At 41.3% G+C, this 26,697-nt stretch overlaps 2 protein-coding genes across 4 annotated transcripts in view; one reads left to right on the forward strand and one right to left on the reverse strand.

Moving 5' to 3' along the window:
- Positions 1 to 13,739: 13,739 nt before the first annotated feature.
- On the reverse strand, positions 13,740 to 21,868 carry ARPC5 (actin related protein 2/3 complex subunit 5). Its single transcript, XM_035010639.1, has 4 exons — positions 21,536 to 21,868; positions 19,094 to 19,166; positions 16,907 to 17,083; positions 13,740 to 15,115 (listed from the first exon to the last, which is right to left on the reverse strand). The coding sequence occupies exons 1-4, from the start codon at positions 21,676 to 21,678 to the stop codon at positions 15,053 to 15,055; spliced, it is 456 nt and encodes a 151-aa protein (XP_034866530.1). The 5' UTR covers positions 21,679 to 21,868; the 3' UTR covers positions 13,740 to 15,052.
- RGL1 (ral guanine nucleotide dissociation stimulator like 1) overlaps positions 21,648 to 26,697 on the forward strand; it is a 251,420-nt gene continuing 246,370 nt past the window's right edge. Inside the window, exon 1 of one of the 3 annotated variants that reach the window (XM_035010628.1) lies at positions 21,648 to 21,731. The gene's annotated coding sequence lies outside the window, so the exon portion shown is untranslated. Of the gene's footprint in view, positions 21,732 to 22,399; positions 22,536 to 26,697 lie in introns of those variants that run through there. The other 2 variants (XM_035010629.1, XM_035010630.1) reach the window with 2 other exon arrangements.

Raw genomic sequence — 26,697 nt, forward strand, 5'->3', positions numbered from 1 at the left:
AGCAAAGGGCGCAGGGCCAACACAAGCGGCTCACTTGGTACAGGCTGGAACACAGGCCAGAAGGTCCACAGGTCCTTTGTTCTCTCATCATCCCGGGAAGAGGTGTGCTTGGGCGGTGACGGGACGCCCTGTGGGACCCTGTCCCCTCCGGACCCTCCTTTCCCTTCTCTTCCCTTTTTTCTTTCTCTTTTATGATCTCTCCCTCCCTCCTCTCTTTTGAAGTATAATTTGCATGTAGTAAAATGCACGCATCTGAAGTGTATGGCTCTGTGAATTATTCCCTGTGTTACACACCCATGTCATCACCACCAGAGAGCTTCCATTTTATGGGAGATCATGAGTTCCATCTTGTAACTAGGACAAAGAGAGCCTGAATTTGTGCACAAAATGGTCTGACTTTGGGTGCTAGCTGTTTATAGGTGTTTCTGGCCTTGAATTCCTCTGCTCCTCCCAGCCCAGCTCAGGTTGCTGGGTCAGGAACGCTCTATCAAGGAACCTTCCCAACCCAGAGGCCCAGCAGGGTCCCCTCCACCACCGGTTGTCCTCTACTAAGCCTCCGATGGGAGGCTGATTAGTGAACCAGTCACATGAATGTCTGCTCCAGGTGAGCTGGGTCTTGTGGGGGCATCTCAGGGTCGCCCTGCATGTGATGCGGGCTCAGCTATGTGGGTGAGGCCCACACAGCCTCATTGCTTGGTCAACTACTAGCACAGAGAGAGGAAGCAGAGTCAGACCAGAATCACTGAGAATTAATCCGGGTTTTTTTTGTTATTGTTGTTGCAGCCTTGGCCTTTGACAGAGGAGTTCTGCCTCTACTGCCTTTTAGCTGTTTCCACAATTAACAGGGTCTTGGATCCCCTCGAGGGATCTGTTCCTCCAGGGACTTTACTCTGACAAATACCATCAGTTTTGGAAAAGTTGAAATTGGGACAACCTTTCTGAACAACATTTTGTAATACACTTGTAATATCCTTTGATTCAGCATTCCACTTCTAGAAACCTGTTCTGCTGAAATATGAAAATGTACAAATACACTCCTTCCCATACACACGTATACACACATTGCAGCAACGTTTATAACAGGTAAGAATTTTTTTTTTTAGGATTTTATTTATTTATTTGACACAGAGAGAGAGATAGCAAGAGCAGGAAAACAAGCAGGGGGAGTGGGAGAGGGGGAAGCAGGCTTCCTGCTGAGCAGGGAGCCCGAAGCGGGACTCGATCCCAGGATCCCGGGATCATGACCTGAGCCGAAGGCAGATGCTTAATGACTGAGCCACCCAGGTGCCCCAGGTATGAATTTTTAAAAAAAAAAATCTAAGTGACTACCCATAAGGGAATTATTAAATAGATTATGCTATGTGTGTATAGGAATAGAATGCTGTAGATCATGTGCCCATATTAAAAGATGGCCAAAGTACCCTGTTAAATAAAACAACACAAAGCAAAACAAAAACCTAAAGAAACATTTGATACCTTTTTGGTAAATTAATAAGAATATGATATTAGCACATATATTGGAAAAAGGGATAGAAGTGTATAGCGCAGTATTAACATTGATAAGTTATCTCTGAGATGTGGGAAGAAGGCTAGGGAATTTTTATTTATAGTTTTATATTTTGGTATTGTCAGAATCTTACAATGAGCTTGTGTTACTTTAAAAAAATTTTAAAAAATTTTTTATTTTAAGTAAACTCCACACCACATGTGGGGCTCGAACTCATAACCCCAAGATCAAGAGTTGCATGCTCTACTGACTGAGCCAGCAAGGCACCCCAAGCTTTTGTTAGTTTTGAAATCAGAAAGCTATAGAGTTTTTTGTTTGTTTTCTTAAAAAAGAGACAAATTCTTGAAATTGCTGGGAATATAGAAAATTTTTTCCATGACTGCTTCCAGAAATCCTAGGTTAGGCTATCTATAGAGTGGGTCCCAAAAGGGAGGAAAATAGTAAAACCGGGGTGGAATGCTCAGCAGAAATCTGTGCTAAGCAGAGAGACCCTCCCTAACTAAGGGAGGTTACTGGGGGTGGTAGGAAGCCATGGGGCCTCAATGATCCCCACTTCCTAGTATTCACACCCTTGTAAGCCCCCTTCCTTGAATGCAAACTGGAACTACTGCCTTGCTTCGAAAGAAGAGAAAACAGCAAATAAAATAAGAAAAAAAAAAAAAAAACTAAAAGAAAGGAAAAAAATTAAAAATTTAGAAATAAAATAAATAAGTAAACTAAAAACACTTAAAAAAAGAGAGAGAGAGAGAGAGTGGGGATGTTACTTCAAAGATCAGGTAACAAAAGGTTGTGATTTCCATCTTACTAGCATTCTCTCACTTCCTCTCCCTTGCTAACTTTGATGAAGTCAGCTGCCTCGTTGTGAGCTACACTAGTGAGAGGCCGTGTGGCCGAGAGAGGGCAGCCTCTGGTGAACAGCCGGGGAGAAACTGAGGCCCTTAGTCTAACCACTGGTGCAAAAGTGATCCAGCCTCAGCCGAACCTTGAGATGAGTGTAGTTCCTGCCCCACACCATCATCACAGCCCTGAGAGAGACCCTGGGCCAGAGGGCACAGCTAAGTTATGCCCAAATTCTTGACCCATAGCAACTGTGAGATGATAAATGTGTGTTGTTTTAAGCCTCCAAGTTTTGTGGTAATTTGTTATGAAGAATACTAAGAAGGCCGACCGTGCTTCGGAATTGTAAGGAGTTCTGCCTCTACTGCTTATATTATAGTGATCACTTAGAATTTTGGTGTCTGGTTATAAACAAGACCTTTTCCACTACATGAAGGACTACAGATGGAGTCTTACAAGAGATGTAGGTGATGTGGCATAATAAAATAAACTTTTACTTTGGAACAAACAGACCCAGCAAGCGCTATAGTCTTTGTCAAGTTGCTTTACCTTTCTGAGCCTGTATATTCATCTGTAAAGTGAAAATAATGTCATCTATAGCACAAAGTTGTTATGGAACATAAACCCATAAAGAATGTCAAATGTCGGGTGCCTGGGTGGCTCAGTTGGTTGGGCGACTACCTTAGGCTCAGGTCATGATCCCAGGGTCCTGGGATCGAGTCCCACATCGGGCTCCCTGCTCCGTGGGGAGCCTGCTTCTCCCTCTCCCTGCCACTCCCCCTGCTTGTGCTCTCTATCTCTCTGACAGATAAATAAATAAAATCTTAAAAAAAAAAATGTCAAATGTCTGGCATATCAGATTTTCAAGAAATATTGGTTATATTTCCTTTTTGTACTAATTTTCTTTGTTGGAGTTGTTTCTCAATTTTGGTGTCTGGTTAAGTGATAGGATAGAAAAACAAATGTGACCTCCTGGTCACTTGAATGGGGCAGAGGCTTTGGGGAACAGTAACTTGTTAATTAACTCTGTATGAGAAGGTTGTTTTTTGAGACTTTCACTAGAACTTCTGAATTTGGAAACCCAGTATAATTCTAGGAGAGGTAGAGAAGCCTCAGGGAAGGATGCCCTGTCTTCTTTGTACAAATGTTTTCCATATGTCAAGGGTCTGAAAATGCAAGAGTTAAACAGAAGTGTTTGTGGTAGCCAGTCTCCAAGATGGCTTCCAGTTATCCATGCCTGCTGGTTTTCGTGCCTTTGTGTAGTCCTACCATGAATCAGAGCTGACCTGTGTGACCAGCAGAATACTGCACACATGACTGTCCATGACTTCCAATGTTAAGCCATAAAATTGCAGCTTGAATAGTTTTCTCTGGTAGAAGCCAGCTGCCATGTCTTGAGGACGCTCAAGAAACTTGTGGAGAGGCCCATGTGGAGAACTGAGGCTTCTTCCCAAGAACCAGCAGAAACTTCCAGGCTCTTGGGAAGATCTCCAGCCTCGGACAAGCCTTCAGATGACTGTAGCCCCCACTGACCTCCAACTACAACGTCATGAAAGACTCAACACAAAAGATACTCAGGAAGCCACCACCAAATTCCTGACCCACAAAAACTGTGAGAGGTAATAAACGATTCTTGTTGCTTGAAGTTACTATGTTATAGATTAATTTGTTGTATAGCAATAAGCAATGTTTTTGGTCATTTTTACTGTACAACATGCATTTCTTCAACCAATATTTTCTGTACATCTGCAATACAGCTAGATGTACTAGATGTGGGAGAAGTGTGGTGAGCAAAAACAGACACAGTGCCTGTTTTCTTGAAGCAGACCATTTATTTAGTAGTGATACAGATAATCAAATAATCAGATAAATAAATGTAAGTTACCAGAGTGCCAAGTGCTACACAGGAAAAGGACTATAGCTACTCTTGGCTGTGAGGGGGACATAATTTAGATAAGATTTGGCAAGATTTTCCTGAGGAAGCACACTAAATGAGCAGTTAGGTGACTGGGAGGGAGAGGGGAAGAGCATCTGGGCAGGGGAAGCAGTGTGTACAAAGGCCCTGTGCTGAGGGAGCATGGCGGAGGCACTGAGGGGAGGCCCCTGTGGCTGAGGCTCAGAGACTGAGGAGCCAGAGGCCAACCCACATAGATTTTCATGGCCATACTAAGGAGTTTGGGTTTTATACTAAGAGCAACGGGAAACATTTGAAGCCTTTTAAGAAATAGAGAGATAGAATATGATTTTGATGTTCAAATCTTTGATTTGAAAAAATCTGGCCATGTAGAGACAGAATGGAGGGTGTCTGTGTGGTACCTGTTGAAGGTTGTTTTGGTAATCCAGGCACTTGTCACCATCAAACAGCGTCCTTACAATTCCGAAGCACGGTCGGCCTTCTTAGTATTCTTTAAAAAGAGTAATTTATAGAGACATAATGCTTGGTATCTCAGAGTCTACCTGCTAACAAAATGAACAATGGTAGAGTCAAATAGGATGACATGAGGACATATAAGATGGCCGGGAAATTGAGAAACAACTCCAAAGAAGACAATTAGTACAAAAAGGAAATATAACCAGTATTTCTTGAAAATCTGATATGCCAGACATTTGACATTCTTTTTTTTTTTTTTTTTAAGATTTTATTTATTTATCTGTCAGAGAGATAGAGAGCACAAGCAGGGGGAGTGGCAGGGAGAGGGAGAAGCAGGCTCCCCACGGAGCAGGGAGCCCGATGTGGGACTCGATCCCAGGACCCTGGGATCATGACCTGAGCCTAAGGCAGTCGCCCAACCGACTGAGCCACCCAGGCACCCGACATTTGACATTCTTTATGGGCTTATGTTCCATAACAACTTTGTGCTATAGATGACATTATTTTCACTTTACAGATAAATATACAGGCTCAGAAAGGTAAAGCAACTTGACAAAGACTATAGAGCTTGCCGGGTCTGTTTGTTCCAAAGTAAAAGTTTATTTTATTATGCCATATCACCTACATCTCTTGTAAGACTCCATCTGTAGTCCTTCATGTAGTGGAAAAAGTCTTGTTTATAACCAGACACCAAAATTCTAAGTGATCACTATAATGTTTATATTTCTCCAGGCAATGTAATTATCTGAGATAACCTCATTAAAATGGAGACAATAGGGATGCCTGGGTGGCTCAGTCAGTTAAGCATCTGCCTTTGGGTCAGGTCATGATCCCAGAGTGCTGGGATCAAGTCCCACATTGGGCTCCCTGCTCGACAGGCAGCCTGCTTCTCCCTCTGTCCCACCTCCTCCCCCTGCTCATGCTCTCCCTCGTGCTCTCTCTCTGACAAATAAATAAATAAAATCTTTAAAAAAATAATAAAAAATTTAAAAAATGGAGACAATAATATCTATAATCATTCATTCATTCATTCATTCGTCATTCAACAAAAGGTGCCTGGTTCTTCAATGAAATATATGAAGGACCCAATTACATACAAGTTTTATAAACTGACCAAAGATCAGTAATCCATAGACCCTGCCCTAGAAGAACCTATATACACGAAATAGACATTTATTAGTTTGTGAAATAAGAATCCCCTGTTTCTAAAAACTTGAGTTACAACAAAAGCTTCCATATTAGTAAAGTGTGATCCATCTTACTCCTCACAGTTGATTGGTCCAGAAGTTGGTTCTTGACTCAAGCTGGGCCAATCAGAATCCTTGCCTGGGACTTTGGACGTGGAACTGAAAAAGAGAAGTCAGTTTTTGTCCGGGTGTCTGAACTTCAAGATGGAAAACTTAGGGGGATTCTGATGAACATATTTTGTCGTGTCACTGGTGAAGGAGCGGAATCTGGATGGTAATAAAACGAAGAATAGAACAGACCTACAGTAGATGCAGGCATGCGTTTTAGGCAGTGAGCATGTAAAGTTAAGCAGAACTTCAGTCACTATTATGTTGTATAGCACCAAGGGACACCATTTACACAGTTCCTGTGAGTGGCACCCTCTGAGAACAGGACTGTGTGGGCATGAATGGGGACCCCTTGAGCTATGAGACATCCCCTACTTTTAGTTGGGGATGAGGCTGTAGATAAAGGTCAGGGCCAAATAACTCAGGTATTGAATGTAATTGGATAGCATGTGTGCTGTCATTCTACCCCTCTAAAACCCGCTGCAGACCTCACTAATTATCATGGTCTGCCTTCCTCCTGGCTCCGGACATGTCCTACTCAGCACAGCACTCCAGAGTCACCATCAAGCAGCATGTGCCTTGCGAATATGCTTCCTGGCCCAACAGCTGTACCATGTCATTTATAAGTGGCTTTGTCTCCGCGGCAGATGTTTTCCCTCTGGCTAGAATCAACACTGGGAATTGCGTATAAGTTAAGGAAATCTTTTGCTTTTTATCTGAGGACCAAGAAAATTTGGAACCAGTACTCAATCATCTGGTGGTACAATGGTATCAGTTAATTAACTTGACTTAATACTGAGAATGAACAAGATTCTGGAATGCTGATTGGGTGATTTCTGATATTGTGCTGTTCTGTCTGCCTGGCATTCCCTTTCTGCTCGCGTCTATCTGGCAAACTCTTATATAGCCTGCAAGACTGGTGGAAAGATTATATTCTTGCAGCTTTTCCTTAACATTCACTCTTGGAGAGGGAACTGCTCCCCATTTGATATTCTACCTGACTTTATTCCTTTCTCTATTCTAGCTTGTTTCCTATAGAATTGCAGGCTGCTTATGGTGTCCAGTCCCTAGAATATAGCTTCTGAAAGATAAGGATTGTGTCTTACACACTCTAAGGAGCCCCTGGAGTGTAGATATTTGATTGGATGACAGCGTGCGAAATACTCTGGGTGGTTTTAGCTTATCTCTTCAGAAAAATACCCTCAAGTCCTGAGAAAGGCAATCAAACTAGTCATTGAGGAGCTATGTGGGATTTCTGCACAAGGGCAAATTGATCATTAGGATCCTTCCATTTGGAACAGTAATCGTTGAGAATAAAAAAAAAAAATCAATGTTTTGAAACTAAAAAAAAATCTAAAATTTAAGATCATAGAAACAACAAAGGGAACTTTGGGACATTTTTATTTTTAAATTTTGGAGCTGGGAAACCTGAAAGTATGACTTGAATCCATAAAAGAAAAGATAGATAAACTCAATTACATAAAAAGAAAATAACATTTTTCTTCACAGTAAAAACCGTCATAAAGTCAAAAGACAAAGTGTGAGAAAATATTTAACATTCCTATTACAAACAAAAGGCTTACATCCTTGTGAGCTCCTACAAATCAATTAGAAAAAAATGATCAAGCAGGCAAGAAACATAGAAACATAGAAGTACAGGAAAGAAAACTGGCTCTTAAATCAATGAAAAGATGCTCAACCCGCTTACATGACAAGAAATGCAAATATATGTATGATACCATTTTTTTATCCTACAGATTTGCAAATATAAAAATGTTTGATGGGGCACCTGAGGGGTTCAGTCAGTTAAGCGTCTCTTTCGGCTCAGGTCATGATCTCAGGGTCCTGGGATGGAGCCCTCGCGCATCTCTCTCTCTCTCTCTCTCTCTCTCTCTCAAATAAATAAATCTTAAAAAAAATGTTTGATGACAAGCACATAGGGAAGGTAAAGAGGTGAGAAAACAAGCATTCTCCTGCAACGCAGAGCAAGTGTAATGGACAGGACTTCTAAGGAAGGCAATCTAGCCTCCAAGATCTATCAAAATTATGAGTGTTTGGACCTAAAATTCCACTTTTAGGAATTATCTATAAATAGGCTTGACCACTGTGAAATGGCTTTTGGTGTGTACAGTGTTATTTATTGTAGCGTTGTTTGTAATTGCAAAAGATTAGAAACCACCTAAATCAATAGGGAAATGGCTAGGTAAATTATGGTACATGTATTTATACAGTAGAAAATTATGCAGTCACACACACAAAATAAGGAAGTTCTTTATGTACTGATAGGAAATTATTGCCAAAATATACTGTAATGAAAAAGCAAGGCATAGAACAGTATGTATGCTATGCTAGTATTTATGTGAACAAGGGAGAAATATTATACAGGTATTTGCTTGGGACTGCATACACTCTATCCAGAGGATGGCCAAGAATTTCATAATTTAGTTGATTATTAAAAGGGGATCTGGGATGGGAGGGAAAATGACCATAGCACATCTTTCTTGCCTTTTGAATGTTGAACCATATGAACGAATTACTTACTTGAAAATAAATGAACAGGGACACCTGGATGGCTCAGTCGTTAAGCGTCTGCCTTCGGCTGGGGTCATGGTCCCAGCGTCCTGGGATTGAGCCCCGCATTGGGCTCCCTGCTCCGCGGGAAGCCTGCTTCTCCCTCTCCCACTCCCCCTGCTTGTGTTCCCTTTCTCGCTCTCTCTCTCTTTGTCAAATAAATAAAATCTTTAAAAAAAATGAACAAAAATGAAAACGAATAAAATTATAGAATTATAGGTCAATGAATACTCAGTCATCAAATTGAAGAAAATCTTAACTTAGAGGTATTTCTGCAATCTTGATTCAATTTTTGGATAAACAAAAGGAAACACAATGTTACTCAGTGGTATTGTCCTTTTATGGTTGACAGTAGAAAATTCTAAATAGAGTCAGGAATGATTTTTTGTAGCATTGTTTTGTAGCATTGTTTGTAATTGCAAAAGATCAGAAACCACCTTTATTTACCTTTAAGGGAACCAAAAAGTGTTGGGACACGTCTCCGACCTTAAAGGTGATGCCACAGAATAATGAAAGCTGTTCCACGTAAACTCCCTGGATGCCACCACCGGCCAGATGTGGCCTGGAATTCTGTCCCTCAGCCACTGTCTCTGGTGACTCGCAAACCCGTACACTATATGCCCCTGAATATGTTCTCCTATCCAGGCACCCCAGGACCCCCTGCATATAACTCATGGTATCTTATGGGTGCCTGGGTGGCTCAGTGTGTTAAGCATCTGCCTTCAGCTCAAGTCATGTTCCCCGAGTCCCTGGATCGGGCCCCACCTCAGGATCCCTGCTCAACGGGGAGTCTGCTTCTCCCTCTGCCCCTCATCCTGCTCATGCTCTCTTTCTCTCATTCTCTCTCTCAAATAAATAAAATCTTAATAAAAAAAATAATAACTCAGGGTATTTTAGATGACCCTGCTCAATCCATGTGAGCATACTGATGCTCAATGAATATGATGCAAATATGATGCAGTGGTGAGCCTTGACTATGTCAAGGGATTGCAGAGAGTAAGTAAGACACAACTGTGATTTCAGAAAGGTTGCACAGTCTGGTAGAAAGTTCAAGAGGGTGTCTCCTCCAGAGCATGAGCTAAATGCTGGGCTGAAAAATAGGGGAGTCTTAGAACGCTGGACAGTGGGATTCAGGAGCCGCATACTCTTCATTTTGTCTTTCATGTAGACAGCCTTTAGGGAACTGTTTCCTAGAGAAATAAGAGATGTAAACACAGAAAATTTGTGTTTATTACTTAAACATCCAAGTAACATAAATGAAGGAAAACAAATGAGGGGAAGCGCCATCCCACGGGCCTTGTGGTTGGCTCATCACTGTGGGGAAGTAGCACCCCCTTGAGGCAGATGCTGTGAGGTACCTCTGTGTGTCCCAGACCCGCTCAACAGGCACCTGCCATTCTAGCACACAGAACATTTTGAAACTGGGGTTTTCACATATTCCTCTATCAGTGATACTGGGTTGAGGTGGAGATGGGGTGGGGGGAAGGCCCATGGCAGGACTATGGACAGAAGCAGGCTTGTTGTTGGGCACCCCTCTCTGAAATGTTCAGAGCCAATTTGATTCATTGGGCTCGTCTTCCCATCCCCAGACACCTTGGTGCTGTTTTGTACTTTTTTGTGTGTGTGTGTGTGTCTCTTAAGGTGAAATTATTTGTAAATCTAAAGGGGGAAAAATGTATTTAAAAATCAAGTCTGAAATTTTGGGTTATTTGCCCAATTGCTGTCCAAAGCAACCTATGGAAATAAAACCCAGCATTTTCGTCGTTTAGAAAGAAGCCGTTTAAACATTTTGAGTCAGGTGGAGAACCGTGGGAGGGCCGTACTTGAACCAATCTGCAGCACCACATATTTAATCAGCAGCAATGAGTCTGAGTGCCGGGGCAGGAGGAAAAGCACCAGACTTGAGAGAAAAGTGTGGTATAACCTTGGGAGTCAGGCAGACAGGGGTTGGAATTCTCGTTCTTGCCCCTACAAACCATGGGATCTTATATATATTCTCTAAGCTTCAGTTCTGAAGATAAAATATACAAGGGGTTGGACACATCCTAAGTACTCAATAGAGGGTGGCTTTTGTGTTTTAACCGAGGAGTAGAGAGTAGAGAGACGAAAGAGGGCAGGAAGGCCGCAGCTGCAGGAATGAAGAGAGAAAATGATTCAGGGAAGGAAAGCAGAGCAGGAAAATGCCAACAAGGAGTGGAAAGGGTACAGGTAGGGGCGCCTGGGTGGCTCAGTTGTTAAGCGTCTGCCTTCGGCTCAGGTCATGATCCCAGGGTCCTGGGATCGAGCCCCGCATCGGGCTCCCTGCTCCACGGGAAGCCTGCTTCTCCCTCTCCCACTCCCCCTGCTTGTGTTCCCTCTCTCACTGTGTCTCTGTCAAATAAATAAATAAAATCTTTAAAAAAAAAAAAAAAGAAAGAAAGGGTACAGGTAGACAACAGCAGTTAAGGGTTTCTCCAAACCCATACGAACCCACCCCCGTGTGGTGGGGCCATGCGCAAAGAACGTGGTGGTCGCTGTTGTTGGCATCGAGCCTGGTGAGCGGTGCCTTGGTTCCTTATCCACACAGGTTTATGATTTTGATTCAGATTTCCTCAAGCCCAGAGTTACCTCAGAGATGTCCCATCTCCCAGGATTTCTCCTGCAAAAACTCTAACCCTCAACTGGCTTTGAAATCAGTATGAGGGCCACTCTGGGATCCTCTTCAGAGATAAGCTGCCAATTTGGGGTACCTCCAAAATGGGGCACCGGCCAATTACAGTGGAGGTGACCAAAGTGACTCTGAGGAATTCAATTAGGCAAATACCAACCATGTATTGAGCTTGGCTAATATAATGAGGGATTGAAGCTCTGGTTCTTCCTAAATGGAATTAGGACAAAACTAATTAAAATAGAAGTTTATTAGTTAAAATACATCATCTGTGAAAACATGGAAAACAGAGAACATATTGAAAATACTGCATGAAGAGTGGGGTGCGTGGGTGGCTCAGCTGGTTAAGCGTCCCACTCGATTTCGGCTCACGTCATGATCTCAGGGCGGTGAGATTGAGCCCCGCCTTTCCTCGGGCTCTGCGCTGAGCTGAGCATGCAACCTGCTTAAGATCCGCTCACTCCCTCTCTCTGCCCACCCCCCGCCAAAAAACCCCCCCCAAAACCCCCAAAACCAAAAAACTGCATAAAGAGCAAGACACAGAGAAATTACATGCTTTGAGTAGCCCTCAGCCACTTTTCTCTTTTCTAGTGGAGTTAGGCATGTTATGAGTGTTGAACTCTAACCTCACAACTTTAAAAATCATCAAAAGGCAAGTAAAACTCACAGTGAAGAAAGAGCTATGCTCTGTTTGCTGCCGGGTATACCTCCTCAAATCTTCTTCTGACCTCGGCACCTGTCAATTCTCACCTCTCTGAAGGGCTCCTGAGTGGATTTTTCCTTTCAGCGGTAGCCCCCGTGCATCCAGGGTTGAGATTTCTAGAGAAAGCCCCAGTCCTCACCTGTCCTGGAAATATCTGTATTCCCCAAGCACCAGACTTGAGAGAAAAGTGTGGTATAACCTTGGGAGTCAGGCAGACAGGGGTTGGAATTCTCGTTCTTGCCCCTACAAACCATGGGATCTTATATATATTCTCTAAGCTTCAGTTCTGAAGATAAAATATACAAGGGGTTGGACACATCCTAAGTACTCAATAGAGGGTGGCTTTTGTGTTTTAATCCACTTACTCTCTCACTCAGAATCTTGCTTTGGAAATTAAAAGCTGTGGTATGCTGGGGGTACTATGCCTTTGGTTCCCTGCTATTTGAGTTCTAACTATGTGGGTTAGGTTTCATTTCTTTTATAAAGCTCATGTAACCCTGCACCACATGGACCCAGGCAGGATTACTGATGTCTCAGTGTTAAACAGACTCCTTCGAAATGAACTCTCTAAACACAACGGGCATTTTAAGAAATGCTCAAAAATATTTAGAGGATAAAATTATTCATACCTGTTTCTTATAAGAGAAGTTATTACTAACTTACTATTACTCTTCTATTATGTTCTTCATGATCCTTGGGCACAGAGTAAACGCTTAAAAAATAAATCTTGGTTAATTTGCACCATCTACAGATTGATTGCACATATATGTCGCTGGGTTTCCTTAAGACATCAGCACACTTACTATCAAATGTGACTGCCGCCTACATGGTGCGTGCGGTCACCTAATGACCAAGAAAGGGGATGTGTGCCATTTCCCTCCCTTTAAACATGGTAAGAGCAAAACAAACGAAAATGGCTACAATGAAACAAAAAACCCCACAGATTCAAGTAGAAGGGAATGGAAGGGAAGGAACTGCTTTTGTGCCGAAAGTGCCCCTTAGCATCTGTATCTTTTTTCTGCCATCATCCTGACAGCCCCCCCGCCCCCCCGCCCATCCACGCATGGTCGGCACCACCGGGGCTCACAGCCCAGAGGAATCAGGGAAGCCAGGGGTCTCCAGCCGGCATCTGCTCTGAGTCAGTCCCTATGTTGCCCTAAGGGTTAAATATTTTTACTCTCTCCTAGTGAAGCTGATAGGCTGACAGATCACGAACACACCCGTTTTGGGGACTATAAAATATGGAACTCCAGAACTTTCTCCAACAACATGATAGTCATGAAAATGACCTTAAGAAGTATTGCAGTATCACTTTTGTTTTCATTTTCAAGTTTGTAAGGGGTTATGCTGTACCTACTCGACTACCTATTGTTTTGCTTCTCTTAACTCACCGCCCTCTGAATTGCCTGTTTGGTTTCTAGGGCTTTAAAGCAGGAATCTAATCAGGGCTGGTGTGGAGACAAGAGAGGCTGCGCTGTGAGAAAGGGTGTACGGGCCGGGGGTAACGGACCACAGCTGCTAGGCTACTCGGCACATTCTAGTTTCGGTCTCTGGGCAGTGATACTCGGGTGCTCAGCTGGCATCCGGAGGGCTATGGAATCACTCATTCCAAAGGCTCTGGCGGTGCCCTGCCTTCATCCATGACTCTCTTTTACTCCACTCCTTTATATGTGAGTAAAGGAGTTTTAGAAACCTTCTGTACCAAATTACTTCTTGTCAAGAGTACCATAACCTGCTGGGAAAACAGGGAATCTTCTCTCTTAATTAACCACACGTTCATAAGTATTAAAATAAGAGTTAGAAAAATAAATTATTCAACACTGACATTTTATTTTCCGAACTTTTATCATTTTTACAAAACAAAAAGCAGTTATCAAAAACAGCAAAGAGGTTATAGAATTTCTCCACCAGTTTTTACGTAAGACAGTGATTACGAAACTGGTGTCCAATGTAAATACTAAACACAAGCTGATTTCCCTCTTGGTCATATGCATTCAGGTGGTTTGTTTTGGAGTTACTGAATGATAACTTTTTATAAGCACCGGTCATTTTTTGAGAACCGATTTGGTTTGTCCAACAAAGTAAACACTTTTTGCTGTGTGGCATTTTCCTTTTTTGAAAACCACTGAGCTAAAATACAGAATGTGTATGTATCTGGATCTGAACCAAATCTTTTAAGATCCTAATTACCCTGAAGAACACTGAAGACATTTACAGGGCATATTAAACACTAGTTATATACCTCATAATGTCTAAGGCAGCTATTATATTTCTAAAGAAAACAGCGTTTCATTCAGAGGCTGCCCAGAGTTTGAACTTCATCATTGTTTCCATGTCTTTTCTCATTTGGAGTAGTTTCCCCAAATTGGGTCATATTATTAGAACAAAGTTTTATGCCCGTGCCAAACAGGCTCTGGCATTTCATAGATACATTTTTGTAGAGCAAGACTCCTTGCTCTGGACCCTGGAGACCACAAAGAAATCGAGAGGCCATGATTACTGGATGCAGAGAGGAAAAAGCGTACTTAAGCTCACATGATCTGGAGGTAAGGAGAAATAAAGCTGGAACTTGGGAGTGGTGTTCACCCACCATTTGTTCCAGAAACACATTTTGCTTAAATAAGGGAATTATGGTCCAGTTTTGCAACGTTAATAGCTGCCAGTTTCTCAAATATATTTTTTATAAAGATCATTTCCTGGCTAGGAAGGAGTTAGGAAACTGGCCTCAAATTCTGAATAAATTCCTCACTATTAGTCAAAAACAAAACAAAACACTTCAAAAAAAAAAAAATGCAAAACAAAACAAAACCCCACCAGCCGAAAGGGGTTAAAATTGCACAATTAAACTTGAAGGCAAATTATACTATATACAGACAGGTATACACCAAAACCGTTTTTGAGAGCATGAAACACTCCTATTCATAAACATTTCCTCTCTATTATCCCAATTTTCATGAAAGGAAAACTGATATGTGATTTTGCTCTTTACGGATATGAAAAAGGAAGCAAGAAGGCAAAGCTGAGAGAAAGAGACGCTACCCAAAGGGCAGCGGTGGCATTTGGTTGTTTTGGTCTTTGTACCAGCAACTCCCACACCCACGGGCTGTCCAGTTCCCTCCGACTACACGGTTTTCCTTGCGGTCAGGACTCGAACAATGGACCCAACTCCTCCAGCAGCAAGTGCCTAAAAACGAACAAAAATGTAAATGCTGACGGGATCATAAAGGGTCAATTCTCATACCAAGTAAAACATTTTTCTTAAAGGAGGAATGTGTGCAGCTATCGGCTTTGGATTCATTAATTTTCATAAACATTTCTTGAACACCGATCATGCGCCAGGCACTGCTCTCGATACTGGGGACACAGCGACCCACACCACCTTCGGAGTCCCTGCCTCATGCACCCACATGCCAGTGAGACACTAGCTGACGTTCTAGTATGTTGTTTTCACATTATGGGATGTTCTTAAGGATTTACAGCATGAACTTGCCTAAAACGGGTGCTCACATGTCAATTTAGGACTTTGATTTTGCTCTCTTCTTAGCACTGTCAGGAAGAAATTCAAACTGGGATCAACTACCCAACTAAGTTCCATTTAGATTAGCCAGTTTGTCAGATTCTTTTTATTCCCCCCAAGCTAAGAATGTATTACTTGATAGCTAAGAACCAGAAACTTTAATTTTGACTTTACCTTCAAAACCTGCAAGTCCTGAGTACATTATCAGGAACTGAAAGCTCCAGCTTACTTACTGAATACTTTTGTGTATTGGGTACTGTGCTAGATGCCAGGGATATAGCACCTTCTGGTCTACCGGGAAGGGGCAAATATATAAGGAGAGCATGTTAGTATAATGTATGCAATGACAGAGGTGCGCACTGGGGTGAGGGGGCACTCAGGCAGACAGAAAATCCTGTGCAAAGGTCAAGAGGTGTGGAACAGTACAGTGTATTCTGGGAAAGCATACTATTATGCTGCTCACTGCTGGAGCACAAGGGGAAGAACAACGTAGAAGAGGAGGGGCTAGACTTGGGAACTTGGGCTTCATTCTGCAGGTGACTGACATGGTAGATCTGGATTTAAGAGAGCATTCTGGCGATTGGGTGGAGAACAGATTCGAGGGAGACAGAACTGGTAGCTGGTGGCCTGTGTTTCAAGTTACAGCAACAGACTGGGAGAGAGGCTGCAAAGAGCCGCCATCAGAAGGGTATCTGTGTGCATGGCTGGAGAATTATTTAGCAGACAAGACTGGCAAAAACTGGTGACTGATGTTAGGAAGCAATGAAGACTTAACGTGGGCCTCAGTTTCCCCACCCACCAAAAGAGGAATGATAGCAAGCTTCTCCTCCTGGTATTTTTATGCGGATTAAAGCAGTTAATATTTATAAAGTGCTTGGGAGAGTGCTTGGAATACAGTAAGTGCTCCACCAATGTCTGCTATGATCCTGAGACTGGACAGGAACCAGGTTGCTTAGGTTTTTACGTAGGCTCTTCATCTCTAAATTGAGGATGATAAAGATGTTTCTATACCTCATAGGGTCATTATGAGGCCTAATGAAACATCAACTAATGGTACAGTGACTGACAAACGGAAAGTGTTCCTGAATAGGATGACCATATACATTATTCTCCAACTGGTACTGGAGAGTGAAAGAGAACTAGTCATCATTACGTTGGGACAACAGGCATAAACTGGGGCCGTCTTGGGAAAACAGGGAGGTCTGGTTACCCTGTCCATAAAAGTTCGCTCTCTTTATTTGACAGTGTATGAACCACCAAGTGACTTGACCAAGACGAGTTTTACTATGTCTGTAGTGTGTGTTTTCGTCACTGAACGTGTGCTGCACATCAGAATCTCTTAAGATCAAGGTTAGTAAGCATAAATCTAAACGTTCATTTTCATGCGTTTATTTGTAAAAACAAAGATGTACAGCCAAGAAATCAAAATAATTATTTAGGTGAGAGAATATAACTCACCTTTTCATGCCATTGCAATAACACAGCACTGCTATTGTCAGAGGGGCTCTCGAAGCCTTTATAAATATACTTCATTAGAAGATCCACACCATTCTTGTCCAGGGATTGAACTGCCTTTTCAATATCATTCGCTTTAAAAGAGATGAGCACCTTCAAGACAATGCTGCCGGCTCGATCCTGGGGATAAAGAAAGAACATTTAGACATATGGGTGTGCAGTGGTTGTTCCAGAAAGGCTACACTGAGGTGACATTTAAGACCTGAAGGACATGAAGCTCCCTGGGGGCCAGAGCGATATGGTGGAACAGCAGGACAGGAGGTCAGAAAGGTCGTGGGAAGACAGACCACATAAGCCCCACAGGCCATTGTGACGACTCTGGTTTTCATTAGGAGAAATGAGATGTTGGAAGGTTTTGAGAACAGTGATATAATCTGACTTGTATTTTAATGGGATCCCTTTGGCTGCCATGTTGAGAACAAGCTGATGTGGGGCTGGTGGGGGGCAGGGAACGAGGCAGAAGCCGGGAGACCAGTCTGGAAGGGACTGCAATAACACAGGCTGGCTTTGGCTACTAGCATGGGAGCAGTGGAGGGGGACAGATTCTTGACATGTCTGAAGGAGAGCTGAAAGGATTTGCTTACAAACAGATGTGATAACTTGACAATTTTCTTAAATCAATATTTAAATTTTACTTCTTGACCTCAAAAAAACCCTGAAGACAAAGAAAAAATGAAGTGCAGTTCTACCCTGAACCATCCTTCAAAAATAGTAAGAATAAGCTTTTAAGAAGACTTAAGTTTTATATCTACCGTCAAGATATAAGATATAGTGATCTTCACTTAAGATTTTTTTCCTTTGATAAAAGGCTGTTCCAAGAGCAAAGTTATTTTTTCACCCATGAAGCCAAACAAAGAGAACACTTAATTTACCCTTTCAACAATTTCACTTCGCCTTTTCAAGAAAGAGTGGTATCTTTGGCATTCCCACTGATCAGGAGTTTACAGAATGTTTCTACCACCTATTGTTGTCTTCAGTTTAAAGACTATGGAATTACCCAATTTAGAAAAATATTCTTAACCACAGCTATAACTTCCCACCCACAAACTGTGATAAAAACTCACCCATATAAAAGCAGAAGGTGGTAAAATTGAAATTTCAATGATGTCCCTCGCCACTTTCAAAAACCAAAGAAAATGTTTCCTCTCATTGTTGCCTAGATAATTATTATGCATTTACCTAAATTATTGCTAGTATTCAATTAAAGAGATCCTTAGGGCTCCTACAGACAATGGGTCCAGAGCTCTAGGCTTCATTTTAAATAATTAGTAAATACGTTCTCCAGAATTTCCGAAAAGACTGCTGCAGGGAATGTTAGTCATGTTTTTCTGAAGGGCAATTTGGCAATACCGCTTGTACCAAAAGCCTTAAAAAATGTGCATTCTAAAACCCAGCGATTCACTTCTAGGAATTCATTCAAAGGAAAAAATTAACAATTTACCCAAAATTGTTCATTTCAGTACTGTTTACAACAACAAAAGGTCAATAATCTAAATATACGACAAAAGGAGATTAGTTATATGTAAACTGCAGCATATGTATACGCAGCCATTAAACAAAGATCTTACAGAAATAAACTTAAGATGTTCATGTACATTGTAAAAAAAAAAAAAAGCCAGTTATAAAACTCCATTTTTATTAAAAAACAAACAAACCAAAAACCCCCCAAAACAAAACACAACTAATACAAAAGCTCTATAAGCATATAGCAACACCAAAAAGTAATAACCGATTATCTCTGGGCAGTGGGATGATGATTATCCTTTTTGTCCCCTCACTTTTTTGAGTTTTCCATAAACATTTAATACTTGCATAATTTAGAAAGATTTCTAAAAAGCAACCAAATAGAATCTTGTTTATTTTGTACAATTTTTGTTTATTCTTCAGGCCTTTGTTTAAATTCAACCTGAGTGCCTCCATTAAACACACCAAAATGATCTCTCTTATATTCATAACTCAGTATTAGAGTGCTATTTTTAATATGTAAATTTTTACCTATCAAACTACATAGTAAGCTCGTCCATGTCAAAGACAATAAATGGTTAAAATGTTTGCTGCTTTCATGACACTTCAGAGGATTTTGGTAAGAAAGCTAAGATACCAGCAGAGATCACTGTGTGTCTGACTTACCTTCACCGCCTGACTCTTGGTGTTGATAGGGGGATTTTTCAGAGCTGCCTGGAGGGCGGCTGTCATGTTTCCTGTGATGGAGGTTAAGGGGATAGCGGCATAGGGCAGCTCTCAGGAAAGCATTGTTTACCAGGTATCATTGATTCTTAAGACTTGATTTTATACACAGAAAGAAAAATTACTATAGTCACTATGTTCAATATTGGAAAACTCGGTATGTTGGTTTCAATGATGTCAATCAAATGTAAAATACTGAAAACACAGGAGCACGTATTAAGGCAAAGACCAGTTCTTGTCTGGCTCTAATTACTAAATGAACACTTTGATAGCCTTTTATTTTCCAGTAAGACACATATGCCAACATTATCCAGTAATATTTAAAAAAAATTATATGTATCTCAGAATTATTAGGTCCCAAAATGAAACAGCATATCCTCAACCAAAAGGTGTTTTTATGTGATTCTAACTGGAAAAACAAAGACGAAACTTTTGCTAGAATTATATTGTGTATGAATTGAATGCTGGCAGAAAATGCTGGTGATTATTCTAGCACTCTAAATGATATACATCAGCAATCTCTCAATATTAATGAAAAGAGGCATTACAAAAGATGTAATAATTCAATGACATTTAGGTAGAAGCTTAATTTTTGTTTTGCGTATTTTCTCTTATATTTCATAAAGGTTATTAAAACTGTTTTAGGTCATACCTATTAAATTTAGTCTTTGAAAGCACCAGTGCGTTAGCAAGTACGAGACTCGGAAGGCCAATGAGACTGTCAGAATATACAGTCATTCCCCTAAAAGGAAAACCACAGAGTTCACTTGTTCCTCCATCTGTAGGGCCTGACCCAGAGCTTGTCTCTTCTGGTTCCAACAAGAGAAGAAGAGACAATTATCTTTTTATTTTTAGATAAAGTGATTAAAAAGCAGATCCATTGTATGGATACAGCAGTACCAGTCAAGAGTCATCACCCATCAACCTAAAGTTAGTTCACATCATTTATCCATCACAAAGAATGTTTTCAGACAGAATAATGTTCACTGCTTATGTTCGAAAAAGAAAAAGAAAAAAAAGGTCTGACCAAAAAAACCCCCCAAAACAAAAAACCCCTATAGTTGGTGGTAAGCTGTTATTTTCAAGGGTTAACGAACTTCTAGGAAAGCACGCCTTCTGCAGACTGGCTCATTTTTAAGACCTAAAGCGTTTAAGTATTTAAATAATGCAAAATAGCAACAGCTGACTGTGAAAGTTGCGGAAATCAAAGAAACATCTGTATACTGATAAATGTTTAGTGCTGTATTTTAGGTGCCTTTAAGACTAGATATAGTTACAACCAATATTTTCACTCATATTTCCCCATTATACTTTAATAGGACATTGATGAGGAAAGGGTTTAAAGAGTCTTCCTTACCTTATGAATACATTCAAGAATAATTAGAACTGAGTGAATTCAGTAACTGAGAATCTCTAAAACTACAGCATGAGTTGTTCCAACATTTACATTTTTCTAAAAAAGATGTGATGCAAATGCTCACTCGAATTTATGAATATTCAAATATGCAAAAACAAAAACCAGGAACTGACAGCCACATTTTAACTGAAATGGAAACGGTTTCAGGATTACAAAAATGATTCTGCTTTGTACAAATGACTCATCGTCTATTTTATTCATCGTCTATTTTATTCACTGGGGTTTATTTTAAATATTTCCAGGGATTCTCCATACGCCATCCCTGTCTCCTTTCCGTTGTCCCCTGCTTAGCAGGTAAAAGCCTACAAGCTTCCTTCTTGGGAGTTGGTTTTTTGTACACACTCCCTTTCCCCCGGTTAACAAATTCTCTATCTTGCAACCTTTATCTTGCCAAATTCCTTTCTCTTTTTAAATAATGATTTTTTAAAAAAAAGGCCCAGGGGCTAAAAGGACAGACAGAGGGCCTCAATTCTGCAAACCGCCCCATCCCTCCCAGCAAGGAATAAACTCTCCTAACCCTGCCAAAACCAAACCGCCAAAACAGAAGCAGCCTGCTCCTCCCAATCACAAATTTCTGGAGCCGAGGTGACTCCGGAAATCACCGTCCTGGGGAGGACAACTTAAGCGCCCCCCGAGAGCCAGAGGGCAGCGCCAGATGCCTCCCTCCGCGTCGGGAGGGCGCGGCCCGCCCCGCCAGTTCCCGGCGGCAGCAACTCCGGCCGCAACCTGAGGAATCGGGGCGGGGAAGGCGCGCCGGGAAGGGCAAGTTTCCGAGGCGGGACCCTGGGTTCTCGGGGCGACTCGGTTAGAAATGGGAGTGTCCCTTACCCTCTCAAGAGTGGGGGACCCCAGAGAGACAGATTTAAGTCATGGGCCGCTGGGGGCAGCTCCGCGCCCCTGCCCCGGGGTCGAAGGGGGTCCCGGGAGAGGGGCGGGTGGGGAAGGGAGGCCGGCAGACGCAAGGATATTGCCGCAGGCAGGAGTCCACCTCGCCTTCGTCAGGCCCGGCCTGCCCATCGCCCCCGTCTTCCTCGTCTACGAACTTGTTCTCGTCGTACTCATCCACGTCCACCTTCCGGAACCGGGCCGACGACACTGTGTTCTTCGACATCCCCGATCCGGACCGGTGCCAGAAGCCTCCTCTCGGTTGCTGCCTCTACCTCGGTAAGCGTAGCCCACCAGGAACCCGCAGCCTGGCGCCTTCACTTCCCTCTTCCGCTCTGGGGCGTCGCCGGCAGCCGGGGCTCGGGCGCTTCTGGGCCTGCGCGCAGGCGGCGCTCCTTCCTCCTCAGCTTCATGCTCTTCTCTAGCCTCCTACGCCGCCCCCACTCTTTCCCCGGGGAGCGCGCGCGAGGGAGGGAGCGCGCTGGACGCAGCGCGCAGGCGCGGGCTCTCTGCAGGAAAGGGGCGGGGCTGGGCGAAGGAGGCGGGGGCGGGAGGGGGTGGGGCCGGAGGGAGGGCCGAAAGCGGTGCCGCGGGCAGAGGTAAGAGGCAATTGGTCGTCCGAGGGCATCACGTGATCCTCAGGGGGTTTCCATAGCAACGCTTCTCTGCGGTCCAGCCTGGGGGGTCTTAGGTTGGCGGCTATGGGCACTGGGGGCGGGTGGCTTTTGCTGCCGCCGCTGCTGCCAGCGACCTGTCCTCGGGGTCCTGCGTGAGGTCCGGCTGGCCCGGACTTGCCTCTGAGGTGTGATGGACCGGTTGCCGGACCAAGTCCCCTGCAGTTGGCAGGAGTATGGGGCGGAGTGATGCGCGCCCGGGCGCCCAGCGTCGTTCTAGTTGTCAGAGACATCACCTCGGACCGTGCGCTGCCGGTGGCTGCGTTCCAGAGCCGGGAGCCCCTTTTCCGGGGTTGGAACTGCGCTGCGCGGCTAGCGGGAGGTCCCCAAGGACGGAGTCGAAAGGTCATATCTTACCTGTCAGTGGTGTGTGACAGCATCCCGACGGCACCTGCAGAGCCTGAACTAGGTATCATATCCACCGGGAGGGAGGGGGAGGTTCTGGGCAGGGGCTGGGGTGGCAAAACTGGGGCGAACCTGTGGAATTTGGGGTAGGGTCGGTCATTGACATCTTAAAATAAGTGCCTGTTTGGAGCAAGAATGCTAGAAAAGGATAGGGGCGAGTTACGCTCTCCGGTGCTGTGGGGAAGCAAAACGTGTGAGGATTAGTAGAAACCAGATCTTTAAGATTTATATTTGTGACTTCAGATTTTTATGATTCTGCTAGGCCAGCTTTTCGTTACATTTGACATCCTCATTTCTGAGAGCAAAGCTCTCACTGAGGAGGTAAAGGCACTAACACTAAAGAAATGGTAGTTGTGCTGTGTGTATAACCCTGAAGTAAAAATATTTGCAGAATAAAATTATTTTGGACATTCAGCTGGACGCTGCTCAGATAGCTTTACGTTTTCCTGACATCCTATCAGGTCTAGTTCGATTCCACCTCTAGCAGAAAGCCGGTTGTTGCCCTGTGAATACCCCAATCCTTGGTTTCCTGTGCTGTATTGAAAAGAGCACTGGACGTAGAGTCAGAAAACCCTGGCTCAAGTCTTGACTTCCACTTGTAAATCATTTGACTGAGGCATGCCACTTAAAATTCTGAATTTCAGGCTCCTCGTTGCTAAAGTGGAGCTAATAATGTGTACTTCACAAGATTGTTCTGAGGATTAAGTACAGGAAAGTGTTCTGAAGCTCTAAAATTCTACATAAATGTAAAATGCATGTTACCTGTACCATTGATTTTGGCACTAGTCTTATGAATTACTTAATGGTTTTATCTTGCTCCTGGAAGAGATCAGAAGATTCTGGAGGGCAAAGACTGGTCTTATATTTATTTTGTATTTTCCTTTACATCTGATATAATGCTAAGCACGCAGGTGGTACGTAATACATTCAGGTACTCAATTATTCACTGATGAATGAATAAAATGTGAAAGGCAGACAGTTTGAAAGTCACAGTGAACATAATGAATCAGTAAGAATAGGAAGAGAGATCTCAAAATCAAACATTTGTTGGACAGATATGCATACATATGTATATATGTATATATATCTACATTGACATGTATACATATGTATACATATATATATATATATATATATATGGAGAGACAGAAAGTTCACAGGAATGGAATACATCCTTTCTTCTTGGAAGGAAGAAGCAATGTGGCATTTTTCTCTTCTCAATTAAATCACCCTTCTAGAAAATATATCATTTAGGTAGTGGAAGTGACATTTCTTTAAGTTAAGATTCAAGTTATGAGCAAAAACATGGACACTCCCCCACGTTTTGTTTTCGTAGAGCAAAGGAAAATTTTCTACCTGTTGGTAATATTTATTTTAAAAAGTCATATACCAAAGTATTAGACCATTAATTACCATGGTGAGTGGCATTATATAAGTTACAATAAAAATTTATTTTAATATTTCTTCCTCAGTTTCAGTCTTTTGCTAACTTTGGTAAGAGCTAAACAGTATACTTGTTTTGATGTTAAAGATGATTGTACTCTTTTGTTCTTCTAAATCAAGATTTTCTTTGAAGAGAAAATTGAACATTAGAAGCGCTATTGAGAACAAACAGAAACAAGGATTTAAGACTAATGTATCCCTTCTCTTACATTTCTCTTCTTTTGTATTAGGTCTTATTTAGGAAATGTCTCTATTCTCTTATTTTAGAACTGGGAAAGAATCCTGGGGGTAGAAATCAACTTAAGCGAATAATAAGAGGAATTTAAAAAATCGAGTTGCTCAAGGGTATAATTGATTTGATTACTCAGAATTTTGTTCTATATGTTGAATGTGTTAAATATAATTAATTAATTTTCAGTTGCATAATGCATAATACATTTGAGATGTAATAATGTCAAAAAGGTCCTTTGCCAATGTGGTATTTTTTATTGTCTTACAACGATAAGTACCTAGTACATAGTAAGTATGCAAAACATTTCTATCCAATGAATTAATAATCTGACAATTTTGCAATCATATTTAGAGATTGAGTATTTCTTAATGGACACATTAATTTCCTCCCTACCCCAGTCAACTAACAGTTAAATCTATAAAGCTTTAGGGAAATGTGTGTGTGTGTGGAAACCTGTCCTTAATTATGCTTTAATTAGATAATACACATTATTGCACTTTTTTGCAAATTACAAATTTTTATGTTAATCATAGTACTTAATTCACTTTAGATAATATTATTCTCTCTATTTAATTTTCCAAATGAGTGTTTATCCCTGGAATAACAGATCCATAAGGTTTTAAGACATCTTATTTACTGTGCAGATAACCTGGTTTGGTTGAATACTAAAGTAAGACTAAGTCTGAATTTTCTCAAGGTTAATGCTGTGTGATAGTATATAGCTCCTTTTTATTATCTGTGATAATGCAAAGAGTGAAGGATCTTTTTAATTAGAAAGTATTTTGATAAAACTATTTTATAATAGGTCTTTCTTTTCAGATATTTTAAGCTGAGTACTCCACCTACCATGTGCTTCTTTTACCCAGCTTTGCCACTAAATACTTAACAAACGAAGACATTGATTGAATCCCACAGCAATGAAATGGAAGCGAGGCCAGTGTTAATCAAATATATCAGACGTGTTATAAATATAAAATAAATAAGTAAGATTCACTTCTGGTAATGGTGATGTAATACCACTGTTCTCTAGCAATATAATTACTACAATAGAAAATGATTTTTTAGCATGTTACCTAGACTATAGTATGGTCTCATGCTTGTACATAATATCCAAATGAACTGGTTCTATGTTGAACCACCAGCCTTCCAAACTTTCAATTTTTGCTTTGTGATTTATTTTAGCTTTATATAACTTTATGATTACACACTAAGGTAGGGTAGTTAGGGTGAACTATTTTACAATGGGACCTGTATTTATTTATATGTTAGTGCTTCTAAGATTAAAAATTTTTAATCTGTACTCTTGTCTCAGGGAAAACGTTTAGTGCTAAATGGAACAATAAACCTTGTTTGTTAAACATTGTTTTGAATGGGACTCTTTTATTTATTTTTTTTACCTGCTTATGATAATATAAAGAGAAGCTACGGATTTAAAAATTTATTTATTCTGTATTCTTTCCCATTGCTGGGATCTCTTATTAATGCTAACAGTTTTTTTAAGGTTGCATTTCTTGTCATAGTATATAATCACAATATTTGAGGTAAGGATAGCTTACATTTTCTTTTCTAATATTTATATCACTTTCATTTATTTTTTTTTCTTATTGCATTAGTTGGACTATCAAAAACAGTGTGAAAAACTGGGTGATATTAGGCATCTCTTTTTTGTTTCTATTTTAATGGAAATAGTGTTGGTATTTTACTGGTTTATATTTCCTATTGTTTTAGGATATTTAGGAATGACTGCTAAAATTATCAAATGCTTTTTTTGAGGGACCTATTAACAAAAACCATATTATTTTTCATCTTTTAATTTACAAATATAATGGATTATATATATATATTTTAAAGATTTTATTTATTTATTTGAGAGAGAGCAAGCATTGAGAGTGTTTGGGAGGGGCAGAGGGAGAGAGAGAAGTTGGATCCCTGCAGGGAGCCTGATGCGGGGCTCCATGAGGGGCTTAATCCTAGGACCCTGGGATGGTGACCTGAGCCGGAAGGCAGACGCTTAACTGACTGGCCCACTCAGGCGCCCCTATTTATATATATATTTTTGTACTGAATCATTCCCACATTTCTAGAATAAATTGTGGTTACTATTTTAATTACTTGATAGATTGGATTAGTTTATATTTTCTTTATGTGATTTCAGAATCAATATGTGTAAGTGAGATTGACCCATGGTATTTCTTTATGCCATCTCTATTCAATTTTGATATTAGGATTAGTATAGCTTTGTAAGATGAATTGAGATTTCCACCTCCTTTCCTATGCTCTGGAAAAGTTTGAAAATTTCTATGCTATTTTTTCTTTGAGAGTTATAAAATATGCTTGCAAAATTATCTGGACTTGCTCATATTTTTAGGGTTAGATCTTTGATCATCTCTATCTTCTGTGGTTATTGACTTGTTTGATTTTTCTCTTTTTGAGTCAATTTTAGAATTTATATTTTCATAATAGATCATGCATTCTATCTCGATTGCCAATT

Source organism: Mirounga leonina, unplaced genomic scaffold (genome assembly GCF_011800145.1).
Source record: "Mirounga leonina isolate KUSES-001 unplaced genomic scaffold, KU_Mleo_1.0 Mir_154, whole genome shotgun sequence".
In the NCBI taxonomy this organism is placed as follows: Eukaryota; Metazoa; Chordata; class Mammalia; order Carnivora; family Phocidae; genus Mirounga; species Mirounga leonina.

Coding starts and splice junctions, on each gene's coding strand:
- ARPC5 (XM_035010639.1), bottom strand. CDS start 21,678: ATGTCGAAGAACACAGTGTCGTCGGCCCGGTTCCGGAAGGTGGACGTG. Junction 19,167..21,535: donor GTGGACTCCTGCCTGCGGCA/ATATCCTTGCGT, acceptor AACCTCCATCAC/AGGAAACATGACAGCCGCCC. Junction 17,084..19,093: donor CCAAGAGTCAGGCGGTGAAG/GTAAGTCAGACA, acceptor CTTTATCCCCAG/GATCGAGCCGGCAGCATTGT.